The sequence below is a fragment of the Microcaecilia unicolor genome, chromosome 2 (genome assembly GCF_901765095.1).
Source record: "Microcaecilia unicolor chromosome 2, aMicUni1.1, whole genome shotgun sequence".
NCBI classification, from domain to species: domain Eukaryota; kingdom Metazoa; phylum Chordata; class Amphibia; order Gymnophiona; family Siphonopidae; genus Microcaecilia; species Microcaecilia unicolor.
The window spans coordinates 318201451-318223483 of record NC_044032.1 but is presented as its reverse complement, the minus strand read 5'-3'; the positions used below and the strand labels follow the sequence as shown (position 1 = coordinate 318223483).

Genomic DNA, 22033 nt, shown 5'->3' with positions numbered 1-22033 from the left:
CTGCTGGGGTTTGTGATAAATTACCCAAAGTCCCATCTCCAGCCAACACAGTCTCTGGAATTCATAGGAGCTCTGCTGAATACCCAGACGGCTCAGGCCTTCCTTCCCGAAGCGAGGGCCCACAACCTCCTGTCCCTCGCTTCGCAGACCAGAGCGTCTCAGCAGGTCACAGCTCGGCAGATGTTGAGACTTCTGGGTCATATGGCCTCCACAGTTCATGTGACTCCCATGGCCCGTCTTCACATGAGATCTGCTCAATGGACCCTAGCTTCCCAGTGGTTTCAAGCCACCGGGAATCTAGAAGATGTCATCCGCCTCTCCACCAGTTGCCGCACTTCACTGCTCTGGTGGACCATCCAGACCAATTTGACCCTGGGACGTCCATTCCAAATTCCGCAGCCCACGAAAGTGCTGACGACGGATGCATCTTGCCTGGGGTGGGGAGCTCATGTCGATGGGCTTCACACCCAGGGTCTGTGGTCCCTCCAGGAAAAGGATCTGCAGATCAACCTCCTGGAGCTCCGAGCGATCTGGAACGCACTGAAGGCTTTCAGAGATCGGCTGTCCTACCAAATTATCCAAATTCGGGCAGACAATCAGGTTGCAATGTATTACACCAACAAGCAGGGGGGCACCGGATCTCGCCCCTTGTGTCAGGAAGCCGTCGGGATGTGGCGTTGGGCTTGCCAGTTCGGCATGCTCCTCCAAGCCACATACCTGGCAGGTGTAAACAACAGTCTGGCCGACAGACTGAGCAGAGTCATGCAACCGCACGAGTGGTCGCTTCATTCCAGAGTGGTACGCAAGATCTTCCGAGAGTGGAGCACCCCCTCGGTGGACCTTTTCACCTCTCAGACCAACCACAAGCTGCCTCTGCAGGCTAGCGTCGGATGCCTTTCTCCTCCATTGGGGGACCGGCCTCCTGTATGCTTATCCTCCCATACCTTTGGTGGGGAAGACCTTACTGAAGCTCAAGCAAGACCACGGCACCATGATTCTGATAGCGCCCTTTTGGCCCCGTCAGATCTGGTTCCCTCTTCTTCTGGAGTTGTCCTCAGAAGAACCGTGGAGATTGGAGTGTTTTCCAACTCTCATTTCGCAGAACAACAGAGCGTTGCTGCACCCCAACCTTCAGTCCCTGGCTCTCACGGCCTGGATGTTGAGGGCGTAGACTTCACTGCGTTGGGTCTGTCTGAGGGTGTCTCCCGTGTCTTGCTTGCCTCTAGGAAGGATTCCACTAAAAAGAGTTACTTTTTCAAGTGGAGGAGGTTTGTCGTTTGGTGTGAGAGCAAGGCCCTAGAACCTCGTTCTTGCCCTGCACAGAACCTGCTTGAATACCTTCTGCACTTATCAGAGTCTGGCCTCAAGACCAACTCAGTAAGGAATCACCTTAGTGCGATTAGTGCTTACCATTATCGTGTGGAAGGTAAAGCCATCTCTGGAGAGCCTTTAGTCGTTCGATTCATGAGAGGCTTGCTTTTGTCAAAGCCCCCTATCAAGCCTCCCGCAGTGTCATGGGATCTCAACGTTGTCCTCACCCAGCTGATGAAACCTCCTTTTGAGCCACTGAATACCTGCCATCTGAAGTACTTGACCTGGAAGGTCATTTTCTTGGTGGCAGTTACTTCAGCTCGTAGGGTCAGTGAGCTTCAAGCCCTAGTAGCTCATGCTCCATATACCAAATTTCATCACAACAGAGTAGTGCTCTGCACCCACCCAAAGTTCCTGCCGAAGGTGGTGTCGGAGTTCCATCTTAACCAGTCAATTGTCTTGCCAACATTCTTCCCCAGGCCGCATACCCGCCCTGCTGAACGTCAGTTGCACACATTGGACTGCAAGAGAGCATTGGCCTTCTACTTGGAGCGGACACAGCCCCACAGACAGTCCGCCCAATTGTTTGTTTCTTTCGACCCTAACAGGCTAGGGGTCGCTGTCGGGAAACGCACCATCTCCAATTGGCTAGCAGATTGCATTTCCTTCACTTACGGCCAGGCTGGGCTGGCTCTTGAGGGTCATGTCACGGCTCATAGTGTTAGAGCCATGGCAGCGTCAGTGGCCCACTTGAAGTCAGCCACTATTGAAGAGATCTGCAAGGCTGCGACGTGGTCATCTGTCCACACATTCACATCACATTACTGCCGTCGGTTCGGGCAGTCGGTGCTGCAGAATCTGTTTGGGGTTTAAATCCAACTCCACCCTTCAGGACCCGAATTTATCCTGGTCAGGCTGCACTCTCAGTTAGTTGTTCTTCGTAGGTCAATTTCTGTTATACCCTCGCCGTTGCGAGGTTCCATTGACCTGGGTTCTTGTTTTGAGTGAGCCTGAGAGCTAGGGATACCCCAGTCGTGAGAACAAGCAGCCTGCTTGTCCTCGGAGAAAGTGAATGATACATACCTGTAGCAGGTGTTCTCCGAGGACAGCAGGCTGATTGTTCTCACCTACCCTCCCTCCTCCCCTTGGAGTTGCGTTTACTCATTAATTTGCTTGTCATTCAACTGAGCGGGAACGGTCGCGCACGGGCGGGAAGACGGCCGCGCATGCGCGGTGGGCTTGCCCTGCGAGCGGACCGCCCTCGAAGCTTCTTCCGGTTGGTGGGGGCTGCCGCGGACGTCACCCAGTCGTGAGAACAATCAGCCTGCTGTCCTCGGAGAACACCTGCTACAGGTATGTATCATTCACTATATAGACAGCCCGACACAGGCCGTGTTTCGCCCAACTGGGCTGCTTCAGGGGCTATAAAAAAACATATAAATTGTTTGTTATAATATCAAACTACACACATAAATAACATATATAATATATATATACACATGTACACATACATGTATATGCACATACAACAAATATAGCGTCTATATCAATGTACATACATAAATCTAAAATGATACATACCAAAACATGCTCTATATAAAACCCTTTTGGTTGGAAAATACATATATAGAAAAAATCTTCTAAAATTATATTAAATATTAATAAAAAGACAAAAATAGAAGAATATCAAATAAAAAGAATAGCTACATCCTATACTTATAGTGGTTTATCTGTACATTATACATCTTATAAATGTAATGCTTCATCTGTACATATAGTAACAGGCACACAGAGGTTAAGACACCCACCTATATAAGAGAGGTTAAGACACCCATCTATATAAGAGTCCTTTGCTACCAAATATTCTTCTATTTTTGTCTTTTTATTAATATTTAATATAATTTTAGAAGATTTTTTCTATATATGTATTTTCCAACCAAAAGGGTTTTATATAGAGCATGTTTTGGTATGTATCATTTTAGATTTATGTATGTACATTGATATAGACACTATATTTGTTGTATGTGCATATACATGTATGTGTATATGTGTATATATATATTATATATGTTATTTATGTGTGTAGTTTGATATTATAACAAACAATTTATATGTTTTTTTATAGCCCCTGAAGCAGCCCAGTTGGGCGAAACACGGCCTGTGTCGGGCTGTCTATATTTATATAAGTATTAGTATATTGTTTGAAATAAATTACATTTGTCCTTTTACACGATCTGCTTTTTTTATCTTCCACCTTGGAGTTTGCAGACCGTCTGCCTTTGTGCTTTCTTGGCAGTTGTTAGGGGGTGCAGTGGACTTCAGGCAGGTGGACCCAGGCCCATCCCCGCCTACCTTTTACAATTGTGCTGCTTAATGCTTAGTCGTCCAACCCCCCAAACCCACTGTACCCACATGTAGGTGCCCCCCTTCACCCCTTAGGTAATGGTGTAGACGTGTGGGCAGTGGGGTTTGAGGGGGATTTGGGGGGCTCAACACACAAGGGAAGGGTGCTATACAGTACACCTGGGAGCTCTTTTACCTTTTTTTTGTTTTTGTAAAAGTGCCCCCTAGGGTGCCCGGTTGGTGTCCTGGCATGTGAGGGGGACCAGTGCACTATGATTCCTGGCCCCTCCCACGAACAAATGCCTTGGATTTATTTGTTTTTGAGCTGGGCGCTTTCATTTTCCATTATCGCTGAAAAACAAAAACGCCCAGCTCACAAATTGTCGAATAAAACATGGACGTCTATTTTTTTTCAAAAATACGGTTCGGTCCGCCCCTTCACGGACCCTTTCTCGGAGATAAACGCCCATGGAGAGAGACGTTTTCGTTCGATTATGCCCCTCCACGTCTATAGCTCGTCCCTGATTCATTTTTCCTGTCACCCAATCAAAGAATTCAACGAGATTCATTTGGCACGATTTCCCTTTGGTAAAACCATGTTGTCTCAGATCTTGCAACTTATTGGCTTCCAGGAAATTCACTATCCTTTCTTTCAACATCGCTTCCATTACTTTTCCAATAACCGAAGTGAGGCTTACCGGCCTGTAGTTTCCAGCTTCTTCCCTATTACCACTTTTGTGAAGAGGGACCACATCCGCCATTCTCCAGTCCCTCGGATCCTCTCCCGTCTGCAAGGATATATTAAACAAATCTTAAGAGGACCCGCCAGAACCTCTCTGAGCTCTCTCAATATCCTGGGGTGGATCCCGTCCGGTCCCATGGCTTTGTCCACCTTTAGCTTATCAAGTTGTTCATACACACTCTCTTCTGTGAACGGTGCTCTATCCACTTCATTCTCATTTGTACTTTTTCCAGTCCATCGCGGTCCTTCTCCAGGATTTTCTTCTGTGAAAACAGAACAAAAGTATCTATTTAGCAAATTTGCTTTTTCTTCATCATTATCCACATAGCGGTTCGCAGTATCTTTTAGTCTCACAATTCCCTTTTTTAGTCATTCTCACTAATATACCTGAAGAAATTTTTGTCACCCCTTCTTACATTTCTAGCCATTTGTTCTTCCGCTTGCGCATTCACCAGACGTATCTCTCTCTTGGCTTCTTTCAGTTTCATCCGGTATTCCTCGCGTTCCTTTTCTTGAGTTTTTCTGTATTTCTGGAACGCCAACTCTTTAGCCTTTATTTTCTCAGCCACTTGCTTGGAGAACCATATCGGTTTCCTTTTTCTCTTGCTTTTATTTACTTTCCTTACATAAAGGTTTGTGGCCCTATTTATAGCTTCGTTCAGCCTGGACCACTGTCCTTCCACTTCTCGTACTTCCTCCCAGACAATCATCTCCTTCCTCAGGTATTCCCCCATTTTACTAAAGTCAGCACGCTTGAAATCCAGGACTTTGAGTTTTGAGTGGCCGCTCTCCACTTTAGCTGTTATTTTAAATCATTTTTATTATGGAACTAGACATTAACATTGTAATTAACAAGTCTTTTGTTATAGCTTAAGCATTGTACATATTTGACCATGCTAACATCATGCTTTCTAACAAGTTCCCAATTCCTTTTCCCCCCCCCCTTTTCCTTCTCCTTTGAACCCACACGACTTACCCCTCCCTCTCCCCAGCCTTCCCTATTTCTCCCCTTTGAATTCCCCCCTCCCCCCCTCCCTCCCTGTCATCTCGAACCAATTTGTCTCCATCCAACGTGACTCAGTCTCTTTATAGTTATCTATTCAGAAGTCGGCTTCTCGCCGCCGGGGTCAGTGTACTCAGAAATAAACACCAACATTGCTGCCAGTTCTCCCCATTCCTTGATGAAATATCCCTGAATGCCATCTTCTCCATTCGCATCAGAGTAATCATGCGCAATCTCCATTCCTGCAAAGTTGGACATTTATTTGTAATCCAGTTGGCCATTATGCATTGCTGAGCTATTATGACAGTTTTTCCTAAGAATACTTTCAGCCCTTTCACGGTGCGCCACGGCGCTCCGAAGTGGTTGAATAACAGTCTCGCATCTAACTGCCATTTCACTTTCCACAATTTAGAAACCTGGGATGTTATGACTTTCCAGAACTTTTGTATTCCTTTACAAGACCACAGCATGTGGCCCAACGTCGCTCCATCTACTCCACATTTTGGACACGCCCCCCAAGGGGACATGCCCATGTGAAACGCCCTCCTAGGCGCCACGTACATCCGCATCTCAATTTTATACTGAATTTCCCAGTGTACTGCGTATTTTGAGCGTCTCTTAATTGACAGAATATAGTCTTTAAGCAGGTCCTCGGTAATGTCTGTGGATAAGTCTTTCCCCCAAGCTTCTGCCAGCCGTTTATAATCCACCTCTGGAGTCATATCTTTTATGTGGCGATGATGGAATGCCAACGGTACTTTATCCTGCGCTCTTAAAGAGTACGCTGAAGACAATTCTTCTTGCACGTCCTCCGTCAAGTCTGTCCATGCCAATGTCATAATGTAATGTTGCAACTGTGCATAATGAAAATAGTCTCTTGGAGGGATTAAAAACTCTGTCCTTAAATCTGAAAATGACTTAAGCTTGCCCTCCAACGTCAGCACTTGTAGCAGATATGTCATCCCTTTTTGTTTCCACCTACTAAAAAGCTGGGTAGATGCATCCTGGCATGAAGTGAGGGTTGTTCACAATAGAAAGGCAAGGAGTCACCCTGGGCGAGAACTGGTGCATCCGGCATATCCATTTCCAGTTCGCCTTGGCTGAACTCATGATCCCTGTGGTTTTCAGTATCGCGGGAATGTCCCCTCCTCCTGAATGTAGACAGTTACTAAAATGAGTCTGTGGAAGCAGGCTGAGTTCCAACTCTGTGTTTGAGAAGTAGGATGTCTGTCGGAACCAATCATTGATGTGCCGCATCCCACTAGCAGCTGTTATATTTTTAATACTAATTAATCCCAGACCACCATATTCTTCTGGGGTGCACAGAGTTCTCAGCGATAGGCGCGCTCTCTTCCCCCTCCACAGGAACTTTCTTAACATTTTATTCAGACTACGTTCTTCTTTGTTTCTCAAGAATAAGGGCAACAATTGAAATACATACAACCATTTAGGTATAATGCACATATTATACAGGGCTATTCTTCCCCATAAGTTTAGCGGTAATGAATCCTACCCCCTTAAAGCCTGTTCGGTGTCCCTCAGTAGTCGTTGTGTGTTAAGTGTATAAACCTGTGCCAAATTCGCTGATAACCATATCCCTAAATATTTGAGCACCCCATCTGCTTGTTTAAAGGGGAACCCATACCCTTCTCTATCTGCCATTTCGGGGATGACTGACAAAGCCTGGGACTTGTCCAAATTTAAGGTAAACCCCGCCACCCGCCTATACCCGGCCAATACTTCTAGAAGGGGATCAAGCGAGTGTTCAACATCTGTAATTATCACCAATAGGTCATCGGCATATGCTAGTACTTTGAGTTGGTGCCTGTCTAAACTCACTCCTTTTATGGCTTCTACTTCATTTATTTGTCTCAGTAGCGGTTCCAAAGTGAGCACAAACAACAGTGGGGATAAGGGGCACCCCTGTCTCGTGCCACGCTCTATTTTAAATTCTTCACTTAGTGCCCCGTTTGCCAGTATTGCCGCCCTTGGTTGGTTGTACAAGGTTTTTACTGCTTTTCCAAACCATTCCCCAAAACCCAGATGCTCCAGAGTCTGAAAGAGGAAATCCCAGCTCACTTTATCGAAAGCTTTTTCGGCGTCCAGACTCAGGAGCATCGCGGGTTCCCCCATTTCTTGACATCTAGCCATCGCCACCAGAGCCTTTCGCACATTTAAACCCGAGGACCTATTTCTAACGAATCCCACTTGATCCGCTCCTATCAATCTGGGTAGAACAGCGGCCATGCGTTCCGCCAAAATTTTTGCTAGAATTTTAATGTCTACATTCAATAACGATATAGGTCTGTACGACTCTGCTAACTCTTTTGATTTACCTGGTTTTAGTATTAGAGTAATTGTGGACGAATTAGCGTACTGGGGCAGCTTGCCGCCTTCTATCACCTCTTCAAAATAGTCAATCAATGCCCCCCCAGCCCTCGGTGGCAACATCTTATAGTATTCGCCTGAAAATCCATCTGGACCTGGTGCAGAGTATGACTTCAGTTTTTTTATTACTGCCTGCAATTCTTTTACCGTCAATGGAGCATTTAGGGCTTGCTGTTCTTCAGCTGTCAGTATGGGGAGCCCCGTTTGCGCCAAATATCTCTTAATCCTCTGTGGGCTTTCTAACTGTTCTTTTCTGTATAAAGTGGCAAAGTGCGAAGCCAAAATTTTAGCTATTCGTGTTGGGTTGTTAGTTAGTTGACCCTGTCGATTTTTAAGCGCATCAATTGTTCTAGGGCCGCTCCAGGTCTTTATAGCCCGAGCCAGCATGCGCCCCGGCCGATTACCATATCTTTCTAGCCTATATTTCTTATACAGTTGGGAATGTGTTTCTTTTTCATGCAGCAATGTGTTAAGGGATACCTGTGTGGTTTTCAAAGTCTCCAGCCTCATTGGAGTTGGATTCCTCGCATAAGCCTTTTTTGCTCGTCTCAGTTGCGCCTCTAGTAAAAGCACACTAGCTGCCGTTTTCTTCTTTTTAAGAGAGACATAAGCTATAATGGCTCCCCGAAGGACGGCCTTAGAGGTCGACCAAAATAGGGACGCTTGGTCCACATGCTGCGCGTTATCTGCCTCAAATTCATCCCACCTCTTGTTAACATATTTTTGGAATTTTGGGTCTGCTACTAGATAGGCAGGGAATCTCCATCTTTTTCCGCACGACTCCCCAATGTTAGTTTCCAGATCCAGCCACACTGGAGTGTGATCAGATATTTCTTCCGGTCCTATAATTACCCTCTGCACTCTATAAAACGCTCCACGTGTTATTAATATGTAGTCTAGCCTGGCTTGTGTCCCATGGGCTCGAGATCTATGCATGAAATCTACTTCTGTTGGGTGTAAGGCCCTCCATGTGTCAACTAGGTCCTGTGTGCGCACTAAGCATGGTAGTGTCTCTCCTCTGTGTCCTTGATAATGTGAGGAGCCTGGATTTGTGCAGTCCCGGTCTGGGTCCATTACCAAATTTAAATCTCCCACTATCAGTAATGGGTGGTTTTCATTTTGATTGCATAACTTCATTATTGTTTGATAAAACTCAGGATCGTATTTGTTAGGCCCATAAATTACCAGTAAATTTACTTCCAACCCTTGCAACCATACCTTTAACATCAAGTATCTCCCCGCCTGATCTGTGGCTATCAACGAGGCCTTATACGACAAGCCTTTTCTAAATAAAATTGCTACACCGCCTTTGCGGCCCTTGGGGGAGCTGGCAAACACCTCTCCAACCCAGGTTTTCTTTAATTTATTGTGTTCTGCCACTGACAGGCGGGTTTCTTGCAAACAGGCAATATCTGCTCCGTGTCTCCGCAGTGCCGCAAGTATTTTTGCCCGTTTAATTGGGGAGGAGATCCCTCCCACGTTCCATGTTATTATTCGCGCGGGCATGGTCTAGATTTCATGTGATGCCCTAATGTATGGCGCCATTCCTGTCCCTTGTCTGCTATCCCGCGTGCCCCATGCTTTGGTTGTATCGTCTCACTGTCTTGCCCTCGAAGAAATACTGTGCCATGGAGGTCTCTGTTTTGTCCAAGCCATGCTAGTGTATATTTTACCCACCCCCCCTCCCACTCCCTTCCCGACCTTTCCCCATGCTCCCCATTACCCCATCCTGTAATTCTACCCCAAAACATTTCCCCAGGTCACAATGCCCACGAAAATGTAAAAACCACGTGTCTATGCTTTGAGACCCCCTCCCCCATCCTTTGTACAGCATATTTCTCCCCACTTTCCCTTGCATCATCCCTACTCACAATCAATTATGCCTTCTTACACAGTATGTTCACTTTCCTTTCTAAGTACTGTCCAGCAACTGGTGTTCCGCCAGAGCCGCTCGTGCTTCCTCCACTTTATCAAAAGTTTGCCATTTATCCTGAATATACAGCCGCAGCTTAGCGGGATATTGTAACGCAAACTTTATCTTTTTCTCGATCAACTGTGAGCACAATGGGTGAAACTTCTTACGCTGTTCCTGGACCATGGTTGTGTAATCTTGGAAAATCAAAATGTTGCGTCCGCCATATTTAAGTGAGTCTCTCTTAAGTTTAAATCCTTGTAATATTTCAATTTTATGTTTATAATTAAGGATTTTCGCCACCACCACTCTTGGCCTGCTGTTTGCTTCCACCTTGCGCCCTATTCGGTGTGCCCGTTCAATTACCAGCGAGCCGGACGAATCCGTGAGCGCCAATTCTTTCCCTAGCCAATTTTCAAGCCAGGTTTCTAAGTTCCGTTCTGGTAATTGTTCTGGGAGCCCCACTATGCGGACATTATTTCTCCGCGAACGGCTCTCTAGGTCCTCCAGCTTTGCACACTGTTCTTTCAGCTGCTTTTGCAGACTGTGGATATCCGGCCCATAACCACGTGTCTCATCCTCAAGAGCCGCCATTCTGGCTTCTAGATCTCCCGTCCTGATCCCCAAGCCGTCCACCGCCGTCTGATAGTGATCTAATTTGTCATGCAATGCCGACCATTTCGGAGCCCAAGCTTTTTCAATAGCTGAGGTTAGTTGGACCAATTGTTGTTCTGTAAAATTGCATGGCGCTGCCGCGATTCCCGGGCCTTCCGCCATTACTCCATCCAGGGCTCCCGTTTTAGTTTTTTCTTTCTTTGCGGTGCGCAGCGCCATACCACCTGGCGATTTCTGAATATATTTGTCCATACGCGCTTGTAGATTTGGCTGATGGTGGTAATTGCCGCTTTGTTGCAAATTGAGCAGTTTTGGGGGAGCGAGTCTCGGAGCTAGAGCAATTCACGTCTTGCTCAGCTCATCGCATCACGTGGTCTCCCCACTTTAGCTGTTATATCAAACCAAACCGTTTGATGGTTACTACTGCCCAGGTGGGCACCCACTCGGATATTTGACACGCAATCCCCATTTGTGAGCACCAGATCCAGCGTCGCTCCCTCCCTCGTGGGTTGCATCATCATTTGTCTGAGAAAAACACTTTGGAAAGCATCCACAATCTCTCTACTTCTTTCCGATTCCGCAGACGGAACCTTCCAATCTACATCCAGCAGATTGAAATCTCCCAGCAACAGCACCTCTCTCTTGTTTCCCAACGTTTGAATATCTGCGATCAGGTCTTTATCTAATTCCTCTAATTGTGTCGGAGGTCTGTAGACAACACCCACGTGGACAGAGGTTCTAGCATCTCTTTTTAAGGTGATCCATATCACTTCTTCCTTTCCCCAGGTCCCTGTCATTTCGGTCGCCATGATATCATTTCTCACATATAGAGCTACTCCTCCACCTTTACGACTCTCTCTATCCTTCCTAAATAGATTATAGCCTGGTATGTTTGCATCCCATTCATGGGAACCATTAAGCCACATCTCCGTGATTGCAACAATGTCTAAGTCTGCCTCCAACATCAGGGCTTGAAGGTCATGAACTTTATTGCTTAGACTGTGAGCATTTCCTGGTATGTGCTTCAACATTTGTGATTTGGGGTTGTCGTTTCTCTTTGGGTACCTTCATATCCTTTTGTTCCAACTTCATTGCTTTCTCTTCTGCCTCAGTTCTATTTTCAGGATCATCACCATGCTGTAATGTAGCAAAAGAATTCTGTAGGGGCAACACTTGTGAGGGCGGATGCTTTTGTGTCACATAACGAAGTCTGCCTGAGCCTACTGTGAACCATCTATTCTTAGGTAGTTTTATTCTTTGAGGGAGTGGTGAGAAGATGGTATGATTCTGTGCAGTCTTAGAAGTTGCTTTAAGTGCATTCAATTCCTGCTTTACTTTACTGAGCTTCTGTTTTAAACTAGATAGCTGAAGACAGCTAGGACAAGACTTAAGTCTCCAGATGATTGGCCTTGAAACTAAAGCACCACAATTATTACAGAGAATGAAAGTCATCCTGATTGGTTGAAATGGGTATGAATAGGTGTACTATGAGCTAAGTGCTGTATTAATGAAAGTTCTCTAGTATGACCAGAATGGTAAAATCTGATCAATGAATTTTCAGTTCAAGATTAAACTTTCAAATTCCCCTGGAATATAACTTTCCTTTTGTAAATAAATCTAAATATTCCCAATAAATTATAGCAGTTTCATCAATGTAAAAAAGCAACTTTATAACCACAATGCAGTTTGAAAAGCCTCTCCTCTATCAGATCTAGGCAGGTCATGCATTAATGTTGTCATTAGTGTGTGACGACTGCAAATAATTATTACAGAAGCAGTTACCATGCCCTGTTTAGGAGGCGCTAAGTGCTCCCACGTTAATACCCCTGTTTACCAAGCCACGCTAGTGGCTGCCGTGCGCTAATGTCGACACAGCCTATTCACTTGGAATGAGCTGTGTCGGCATTGCCACGTGGCAGCCGCTAGCACGGCTTAGTAAACAGAGGGGGTGTGCCTGCATTTATTCAGACTAATCATAACACGTTATCCGAATAAAGCTTCCATGCCCATTCCCTGCCCATTGCATGATCCCATGAAAAATTATTTTTGAAAAATAAATAATGCACACTGAACAAAATAACACCACTCAAAAAGACAACAGCAAACCACCATGCCCCTGGTTTAATGACGAGTTACTGGAAATGAAAAAACTTTACAGAAAACTAGAAAGAAAATGGTCCAAAAACAAATCAGAAACAAACAAAATCATATGGAGGAAAATACTAAGAACGTACAAACACAATATAAAGAAAGCCAAAGCAAAACACTACAGCACATATGTAAACCCAGAACAGAATAACACAAAAAAAAATGTATGCATTTATGATCAATCTACTCAACACTGAAGCTCTGCAAACATCAAATGAAACGCCACCAACTGCAGACGAGCTCACGCAATACTTTGAACAAAAGATAGTAAAAAATTGAATCTTGCAACAACAGACTTCTTACACGAAAGTGAACACAGTAATGATCATACCAAGGCAGACAGAATCTGCTTCTCCTTCAACACTACTAACAAAATATGCACATGCAAAGTGCCTACTAGATAGCTGCCCCAACTACATGATGAAAAATCCACCAGACCGGTTCATCAAATACTTAATGGAACACATAAAATATGTGGTCTCGAAAGGCCACTTCCCTCCTGACAAGGGCAATCCCTAAAAACGCCACCAATAAGATCAATACAACTACTGACCAAAACGATGGAATGACTAGTAGCAAATCAACTAATGGACTACCTGACACATTTCTCACTTCTTCATAACTCAGTCAGGATTCAGTCATGAAACAGTCATAACCATGCTGATAACAAAATTCAGAAGAATAATATGCCAAGGACAAAACATCATAGTACTACAATTTGATATGTCAAGTGCCTTCGATCTAGTGGACCACACAACACTGATGACCCTTCTCGATAATATAGGATTCAGTGGAGCAGTGGCAGCCTGGTTCAATGGCTTCTTAAGGACTAGATCCTACATTTATTTATTTATTTAACATATTTTTACCCCACATTTTCCCACTAGTTGCAGGCTCAATGTGGCTTACACAATAACATGGGTAGGCTATAGTTCAATATAATATCATTAAACATAGTAAAAAAAGAATTAATAGTAGACGTAATGACTAAAACAAAGATAATAAAAGATAATGAAAAAACATTAAGGGTCCATAAATTTTGCTGAACAATAAGAAATAAACTAAGTAATGTCTGGATGGTACGCCTTCTTGGCCAGGGCGGTCTTCAATAATTTCCTCAAAATTAAATGATTCTGAGTTGATTTTAAGAGTTTAGGCAGTGCATTCCATAGCTGAGTTCCTATGAAGGAGAAGCTTGATGCGTAGGTAGATTTATATTTGAGGCCATTGCAATCTGGATAATGTAACATCAAATAGGATCTGGAAAGACTGGAACTATTTCTGGGTGGTAGATCTATTAGGTTTAGCATGTATCCTGGAACATCTCCATAAATGATACATGGTAAAGATGCCTAAGCAACTCCCAACCTCATGGATACCAGAATGGGGGGGTACCACAGGGCTTTTCATTATCACCTATACTGTTTAATGTAATGATGGCCCCACTTGACAAAAAACTGGAATAAATGGGATTCAACCCATTCATTTATGCCAACAACATCACCATTTACATACCTTTCAACAACAATATTATAGAAATATCGGATAAGATTAAAAAAGGTCTGGATCTTATAGAAAAATGGGCCGTAACTTTCAAACCTCAACTAAATAAAGAGAAAACCAAATTCCTGGTTCTATCCAGTACACACAACCCCACTCCCTACCAAAACTTCACAGTTGACCAACAAACGTACCAAATAGAAACACAACTAAAAATACTAGGCATTATTCTTGATGAACATCTGACATTAGAAAGCCAAGTATCAGCAATCACATCAAAGTGCTTCAGAAACCTATGGAAACTGAGATGAATTAGAGACTACTTTCCCAGACAATCATTTCGCCTAATAACACACACTGATACTGTCCAACTAGACTATTGCAATGCAGCATATGTAGGGTGCAAAGAAAGCATACTAAAATTGCTGCAGACCTTCCAAAACACGGCAGCAAGACTGATTCAAAAATTCAAAATATAAAAGAGCAACACCACTACTCAAGGCACTACACTGGCTCCTAATCAAGGCAAGACTATTCTTCAAAGCAAGCACTCATATTCAAAATACTATTCAGCATGTCCCCAGACTATATGCTAGACCTGATTGAACTAACCCCAAGAAATGCAAACCCAGGAACCAGAAGCTACCTACCACTTCACCTACCAAACTGCAGAAACTTAACATACAAATCCATCTACATAGCTGGATTTCGCTATCTGGGATCCAAATGGTGGAACTCAATACCCAAGATCACAAGAAGCATCACAAACTATCGCCAGTTCAGAAAAGAAGTAAAGAAATACTTTTTCAATAAATTCTATGGATAACCACATGTGCAACCGATGTTCTATACCACTTTAAAATTATACTGCACCAATGTTAACAGCATCTTATTGGAAATTGTAAATCACACACATCAATGTGTAAGCCACTTTGAACCAAAACTTGCTTTTGGATAATAGTGGGATACAAGAATGAATAAATAAATGTGGGAAATGCAAATTACTGCAAAATACTTTAACACGTTTTGAGGTAAGCATTTTCCTGCATGCTAAGCAGGCATGACACCCTTTAGTAAAATGGCCCCTTAGTATCTGTTAATTTGTTAACTAGCATGCATTGAATCAATTTAGTATGCAATAACATTTTTGAGGCCCATTGAAGAATACACATCCCTAATACCTGTCCTGAAAATGTGGCTGCTGTAGTTTCAACAGTACGGGAGATCGTATGTATATAGAGCAAAAAGGAAATATATATAACTTTTTTTTTTATTTTAGAAAAATAGCTACAAAAATTAATAAGTAGATCTGGTATAAAATGAATAAGAAAGGAAGCAGTGGTGAATACAGGGCTGCATGGACTTCCCTGGGTATCCTGTTGTAACTGCTTCAACTGCTGTTACATCACTTGGGTGCTGCCATTTATCTACGGTGAACAAAAAGCAAAGAGCAAGTGAAACCCCTCACATGACAGCCTTGCTGATGTGGCTGAATAGTTTCTTGGAGTGACTGAATATTTGCTTGGCATCAGTTTTTAAAAGTGGGAGTTCTTTTTTGTTCTCTCCTGCAGCCCTGCAAACAGCAGCTGCCTGTTCCATCTGCTGCTCTTGCTCTGGGCAAGCTTGAAGCAAAGTTGCTTTTAGCCTGGCATGCTAATGCTGGAGGAGGGGAAACTATTTCTTGTGCAGTTGAGCTGGGAAAAAGGCAGAGAGGAGAGGGCCAAATTTGTTGGTCACAGTTATGACACCTAATCCTGCGAGCAAGTTCTTATTTTGATCTTTTAACCTTCTGCAAAGCTTTGAATTTAGGACTGCTGCAGATTAAACACTGTGGTCCATTTGTGTTTACTGTTAGATGTTCTGACATTTTTCCTACAAGCAAACATGAAAAAAGCCCCCCTCCACTCCACAAAGACCCTTTTTGGTAAGATTGTTTACCTAGGGGACTATTTACTAAACCATGTAAGCTATTCAACAAGGATTTTAAAGCATGTCAGGAGCTTAACATCTGTTTAAAAAATACAACTGACTAATATGGCTGATGAACTTAACATGCCTTAACTTTTGCCATTAAGCTGTGTATGTTAATGTGCAAAACATTAACACTATTATGAAATCAGTCCCCTAATTCGTTAAGCACCATCCATGCTTTCCATAGAGGCAATCAAGCCCTGAACTGTAGTTTTCTATGCATCCTATCATCATGAATTACTAATTTTGTGAGAGGTGGAGATCAAGAGAGCCTAGGGAGGGGATATGTTAAAATGTAGCATTGTAGATAATAGGAAAATAAGTTAGAGAGGGACAAGAATAGGCTTCCACACTCAGGAACTTCAGAAAAGTGTGGAAGACTATTCTTGTCACACAACATCAGAGAATCCACACAGAGATGTAACCATTTACATGCACTGCGGAGGTAAAAGCTTCAGTTGTATTGGGACAGGTAATTAGGGAATGTACACTTTTGCTGTGAAGTATGGAAAAACAGCACTCTGGTATTTAGATATATGTAATGAGACCTCCTTTTCATCTGTAAATCTGAATTCAAAGCCCAAATCTAATGATAAACAATAGACACAAGGCTCAGATGTTATAAAAATAATAGAAAGCTTGGCATCAGGAAGAATAGTGGAAAAGTGACATCCCAGGAAAGCAATAGGGCATCCTTGGGGGCACTGCAGTGGAATTTATAAAATGCTCCCAGGTACACATCTGACCATTGCTCCCTTACCTTGTCTGCTGAGCCCCCCCAAAACCCACTACCCCCAACTGTACACCACTAGTACCCTTACAGGTGAAGGGAGCACCAATATGTGGGTACAGTGGGTTTTGGAGGGCTCACAGTTTCCTCCACAAGTGTACAAGTAGGGGGAGGTAGAAGCCTGGGTCTACCTGTCTGCAGTGAACTGCACCACTACTAGACTACTCCCGGGACCTGCATGCTATTCTAATGGACCTGAGTATAACATCTGAGGCTGACATAGAGGCTGGCAAGTAATATTTTTAATCACATTTTTTGGGGTGGAAGGGGGATAGTGACCACTGGGGGAGTAAGGGGAGGTGATCCCTGATTCCCTCTAGTGGTCATCTGGTCATTTGGGGCAGCTATTGTGTGGAGCAGAGGAGTAGCCTAGTGGTTAGTGCAGCAGACTTTGATCCTGGGGAAGTGGGTTCAATTCCTACTGCAGCTATTTGTTATAAAAACAGGTCTAGCTCAAAACATTTTAGTTCTGGACGTTTTTGTTTTGTTCCATTATGGCTGAAAAACGCCCCTGGCATGCCCCCTTGAGATTTAGGCGTCCTTCTGATGGACTTCAGAGAAAAACGTTTCTCTCTTTTGAAAATGAGCCTGATAATGTCATACAGGCTTATTTTCGAAAGTGATCGCCGGGCATCTTCCGACATAAATCGGGAAATGGCCGGCGATCTCTCAAAAGCGGCGAAATCCGTATAATAGAAAGCTGCTTTTTTGACACCATCGCCGCTTTCCCGTTGCCGAGCTGGCAAAAGTTCAAGGGGGCGTGTCGGTGGCATAGCGAAGGCAGGACATGGGCGGGCATGGGCGTGGCTACCAGATGGCCGGCTTTCGCGGATAATGGGGAAAAAAAGCGGCGTTAATCAGTATTTCGCCGGGTTTACTTGGTCTTTTTATTTTCACGAGCAAGCCTCAAAAAGGTGCCCCAACTCACCAGAGGACCACTGGAGGAAATGGAGGATGACCTCCCCATACTCCCCCAGTGGTCATCAACCCCCTCCCACACTAAAAAAATAAAAATAAAAACCTTTTTTGCCAGCCTGTATGCCAGCCTCAAATGTCATACCCAGCTCCCTGACAACAGTATGCAAGTCCCTGGAGCAGTTTTTAATGGGTGCAGTGCACTTCAGGCAGGCAGACCCAGGTCCATCCCCCCCCTACCTGTTACACTTGTGGTAGTTAATGTTGAGCCCTCCAACCCCCCCAAAACCCACTGTACCCACATGTAGGTGCCCCCCTTCACCCATAAGGGCTATGGTAATGGTGTAGAGTTGTGGGGAGTGGGTTTGAGGGGGCTCAGCACCCAAGGTAAGGGAGCTATGCACCTGGGAGCTATTTGTATATTTTTTTGAATTTTTAGAAGTGCCCCCTAGGGTGCCCGGTTGGTGTCCTGGCATGTCAGGGGGACCAGTGCACTAAAAATGCTGGCTCCTCCCACGACCAAATGCCTTGGATTTCGCCGGGTTTGAGATCGCTGGCATTTTTTTCCATTATTGCTGAAAAACAAAACCGGCCATCTCAAACCCGGCAAACACTGGCATTTGGCCGGGCCAAACCGTATTATCGAAAGAAAAGATGGCTGGCCATCTTTTTCGATAATACGGTTACGGCCAGCTGTTGCGCCGCCGGCGATCTATTTTGCCAGCGACATTCGATTATGCCCTTCTCTGTGGACAATGTTTATTCTATTTACACACATAAAGGGAGTAATGTTATACAGCTTTTTTTTTGTTTAAAGCCTGTTACAATGGAAAACAGTTTTTATAACATATGCATAGGGGGTGCCAGTTTTTATGCATCTGCAGCTAGGCATTCTGGGGAGATAGTTTGGACGGAAGCAGAGTTGCAATGTATGTACGGAGCAGTTGTAAATTTGTGCATTGATATTTGTTCATATGTGGGGCTCTATCTGAAGTTTAAAATAGGCACTGTTTTGTACATCTCACATAGGTGTTCTGTTATAAAATTAAACCCAGAATAGCTGTTTAAATTTTTCTCTCTAGGCACAGCTAAATCATTTAGTCATATTTAGGTGCAGTTCCACTTAGTGGTGTATTTTTCTTTTTTTTTTTGGGGGGGGGGGATAGAAAAATAATAGTAATCATTTGTTTTGCAGTACTTGTCATGTGTAGCAGTGCACAGAGACATATTGGAGATAGTCCCTGCTTCTTAGAGCTTACAGTCTAGTCATGAGACAGATAAGATGCAACAGAGGTTCTGAGTTAAAGGAGGAAGGCCATGTACATTCTATTTTCAAACTTACATATGTTATGTTCTATAGAAACTTTACCCACACAAAAGTCGGATGCAAGCAGGTACAAATCAAAGTAGGGTATACACAAAAAGTAGCATATATGAGTTTGTCTTGTTGGGCAGACTGGATGGACCATGCAGGTCTTTTTCTGCCGTCATTTACTATGTTACTATGTTACCTGTGTCAAGGTTCAGAGCTAAAGTGCACATGCACTTCCTTTTTCAAACTTGGTTCAAAATGCAAGGGTGAAAGTATTCATGCCCCAAAGTGGATAGTCTGAAAATAAATTGCCCCCAGCCCCAATAATGACCTCATGAATAGCACTCCATCATTGTTGTAACTTTCCTGCTTACTTTGGGGGGGTGCAGGTAGGGGTGGAGTCTTTAATGCACTTCATATCCAGCTAATTTGTAGGCATCAGGATGTCTGTGATTTTTTTTCATTTAAGCAAGAAGTAGCTAGACAGAGGCTGGCCCAGTGCAGTATCTACTAGTTTTGTACATTTATGGCCCAGGAGTTGCTTCTTTTTCTTTCAATTTCCTGCTCATTTGAATCCAGTGCTGGCATTTGGTGCCATGAGCCTTCATTCGCAACAACCTATGTCCTCTTACAGCTGTGACCATAACTGCTTCTGCCTACCCCTCTTCCACACCATCTCCAGTCACAGCCAACCCAGGGAGGGGAGGACCTATTTCAGGGATCACACCTACTTGCATCAGGTCAGCCTCCATCTATCTGCTTTTTGCAGTAATAACCAACCATTGGTCACCACCATAGTTATAGGGAAATAAAATAGGGATCCTTCTAAAGCAAGGGGCTCTAACCCAGTTCTCGGGACGCACTAAGCCAATCTGTTTTTCAAGATATCCACCATGAATATGCATGAGATACATTTGAATGCCCTCCTTCCATTGTATGCAAATCTATCTCATGCATATTCATTGTGGATATCCTGAAAACCTGACTGATAGAGTATGTCCCGAACACTGGGTTGAGAACACCTGGTCTAAAGGAAGAGAAAGGACTTAATTCTCAAGACTATACCATTCTTATTTAACTTTTTTATACCAATAGTACAGAAATTGATTTCAAATCTTTTTTAAATAGAAATAAAACAAAATGGAAAATAAGATGATGCCTTTTTTTATTGGCTCACTTACCTACATTTTATCACTAGATTTTGGAGATTAGAATCTTCTTCCTTGGGTGAGAACAATATGAGCAAAAGATTACAGTATCCGAATATATAAGTGAAACATAAAAGCACTATCTTATACTCCCTTTTTTTGTTTTGTTTTATATCCATATATTACTTTTAAAGTGGACTAACAAGACAACCACACTACTTTATCCATAATCTGTGAAGAGGAGGGGATGATAGGGAGGTGTTGTTGAGAGGAAAAACGGTTCTGCAATAGCTATAGTAGGCATGTTTTATGTAAAATCCCACAGGCTGAAGTGATGGGAGCTTTTTAATGGCATGGTTTTTGAGACTGCTTAAATGATTTAAGAAACTGTGAAATCACATTTTGAGGCAACTTTGCATTGCCTCTAATGATGTATTTCCTCTTTGATGCCTATTTCCCAGAACACATAGGTCTGTGCTCCAATGTAACTTTGTATTAGAATGTGGTCTGAGATGGAGTAGAGGGGAGAAAGCAGAATATGAAAGTTCAGACTCTGTTCTTTGTCTTTCACTCACTCTTCTCTCTTGTAAATTGCAGCTGGAGACCATGAGCAGCTGGCGTGAGATGAGGCAGGAGGTGCTCTATCTGACCAATCCTAACACCAGAAGCTCCCCCACCCAGATATACCAGGCTGTGTCACGGATTGTGTGCGGCCACCCCGAGGGAGGGGGCTTGAAGATCAAGTCCCTCAACTGGTATGAGGACAACAACTATAAAGCATTCTTTGGTGGCAATGGCACAGAGGACGAGGCGCAGGCCATGTATGACAATTCTACTAGTAAGTATTCTTAATAGTAATGGAGCCTATTGTCCATGTAAAACTGACCTATTTGCTCAGAGAGCAAATGTTTGAGACATGCAGGTTTAGGTGTGATCTTGAGCTGTACAGAGACTGTCCTAAAGTTCTTCCTCCTCCCTGACCCTCCCTCCTCTCCCATAAATCCTTTCTTCTAATGAGCACACTCAGGTGCTACTGGCTAATGCTAGGAAGCCTTACATCTCAAAACTTAACGCAGGACCATTTCCAAATGCTCTGAAGAAGTACAAATAAACATTTTAAAAATTATATTCGTGTTTACACAGCACTCAAATCAAAGCCAAGCTTTGTTCCAAGTACCACATGTCAGGGACTGAGCAACGGGGTGGAGTAAAAGCCATAGGGGCCAACTCTGTTTTGCCAATATTAAACAATCTCCTACATTGTGTACTGCATATGCAGGGGTAATTTGTATTGTGTTTGGCACTCCCAATCATTTTGAAATGTTGGCACCTGTCACAGTTGAGGAAGGTGTACCCTTGGACCGTGATGAGGTTGGCTCAACCTGTGTGGCATAAGTGCCACACAGTCCATCATCGTCTGTTACTTATGGGACCACCTGGCAGAGTCTGGGAGCTGGAGAAGGCAGGACCTGATTCAGACAGGCAGAAGTGCATAGGCAGTGCATAGCAGACTGGCTAGAACACGACAGGTTTTGTTTAGAGACACAAAGACGTGTTTAGAGACATGTTAATAGACACAAAGTGGACAGCTATACCATGGTCCGACCACTACAAATCAAACCTCTCCATTCAATGGTGTATAAAAGATCTACACCACAAACAAGAACAAGAACGATTAACTTATACCACGAGAGGCAAAATAGATCCATCAACATTCTGGCAACAATTCTATAATAACGAATGGACAGCACTAACGGAGTCACACCAATTTCTTCAAGAATGGGACAACAGATGCAAAAGCATACTAGACAACATAGCACCTCTTCAAACCAGAGCCTCACATAGAAAGAACTCACTACCTTGGTTGAGCGAAGAACTGAAAAAACTAAAAACACAAGTTAGGAGGTTAGAACGAGCATGGAACAAAAGGAAAGA

General features: G+C 43.7%; 1 protein-coding gene across 1 annotated transcript in view; it reads left to right on the top strand.

The window, feature by feature from the left end:
* ABCA1 (ATP binding cassette subfamily A member 1) overlaps nucleotides 1–22033 on the top strand; it is a 706841-nt gene that overhangs the window by 181705 nt on the left and 503103 nt on the right. The window contains 1 exon segment of the mRNA XM_030194329.1: nucleotides 20696–20936. Within this exon segment, the coding sequence (XP_030050189.1) occupies nucleotides 20696–20936 (241 nt within the window).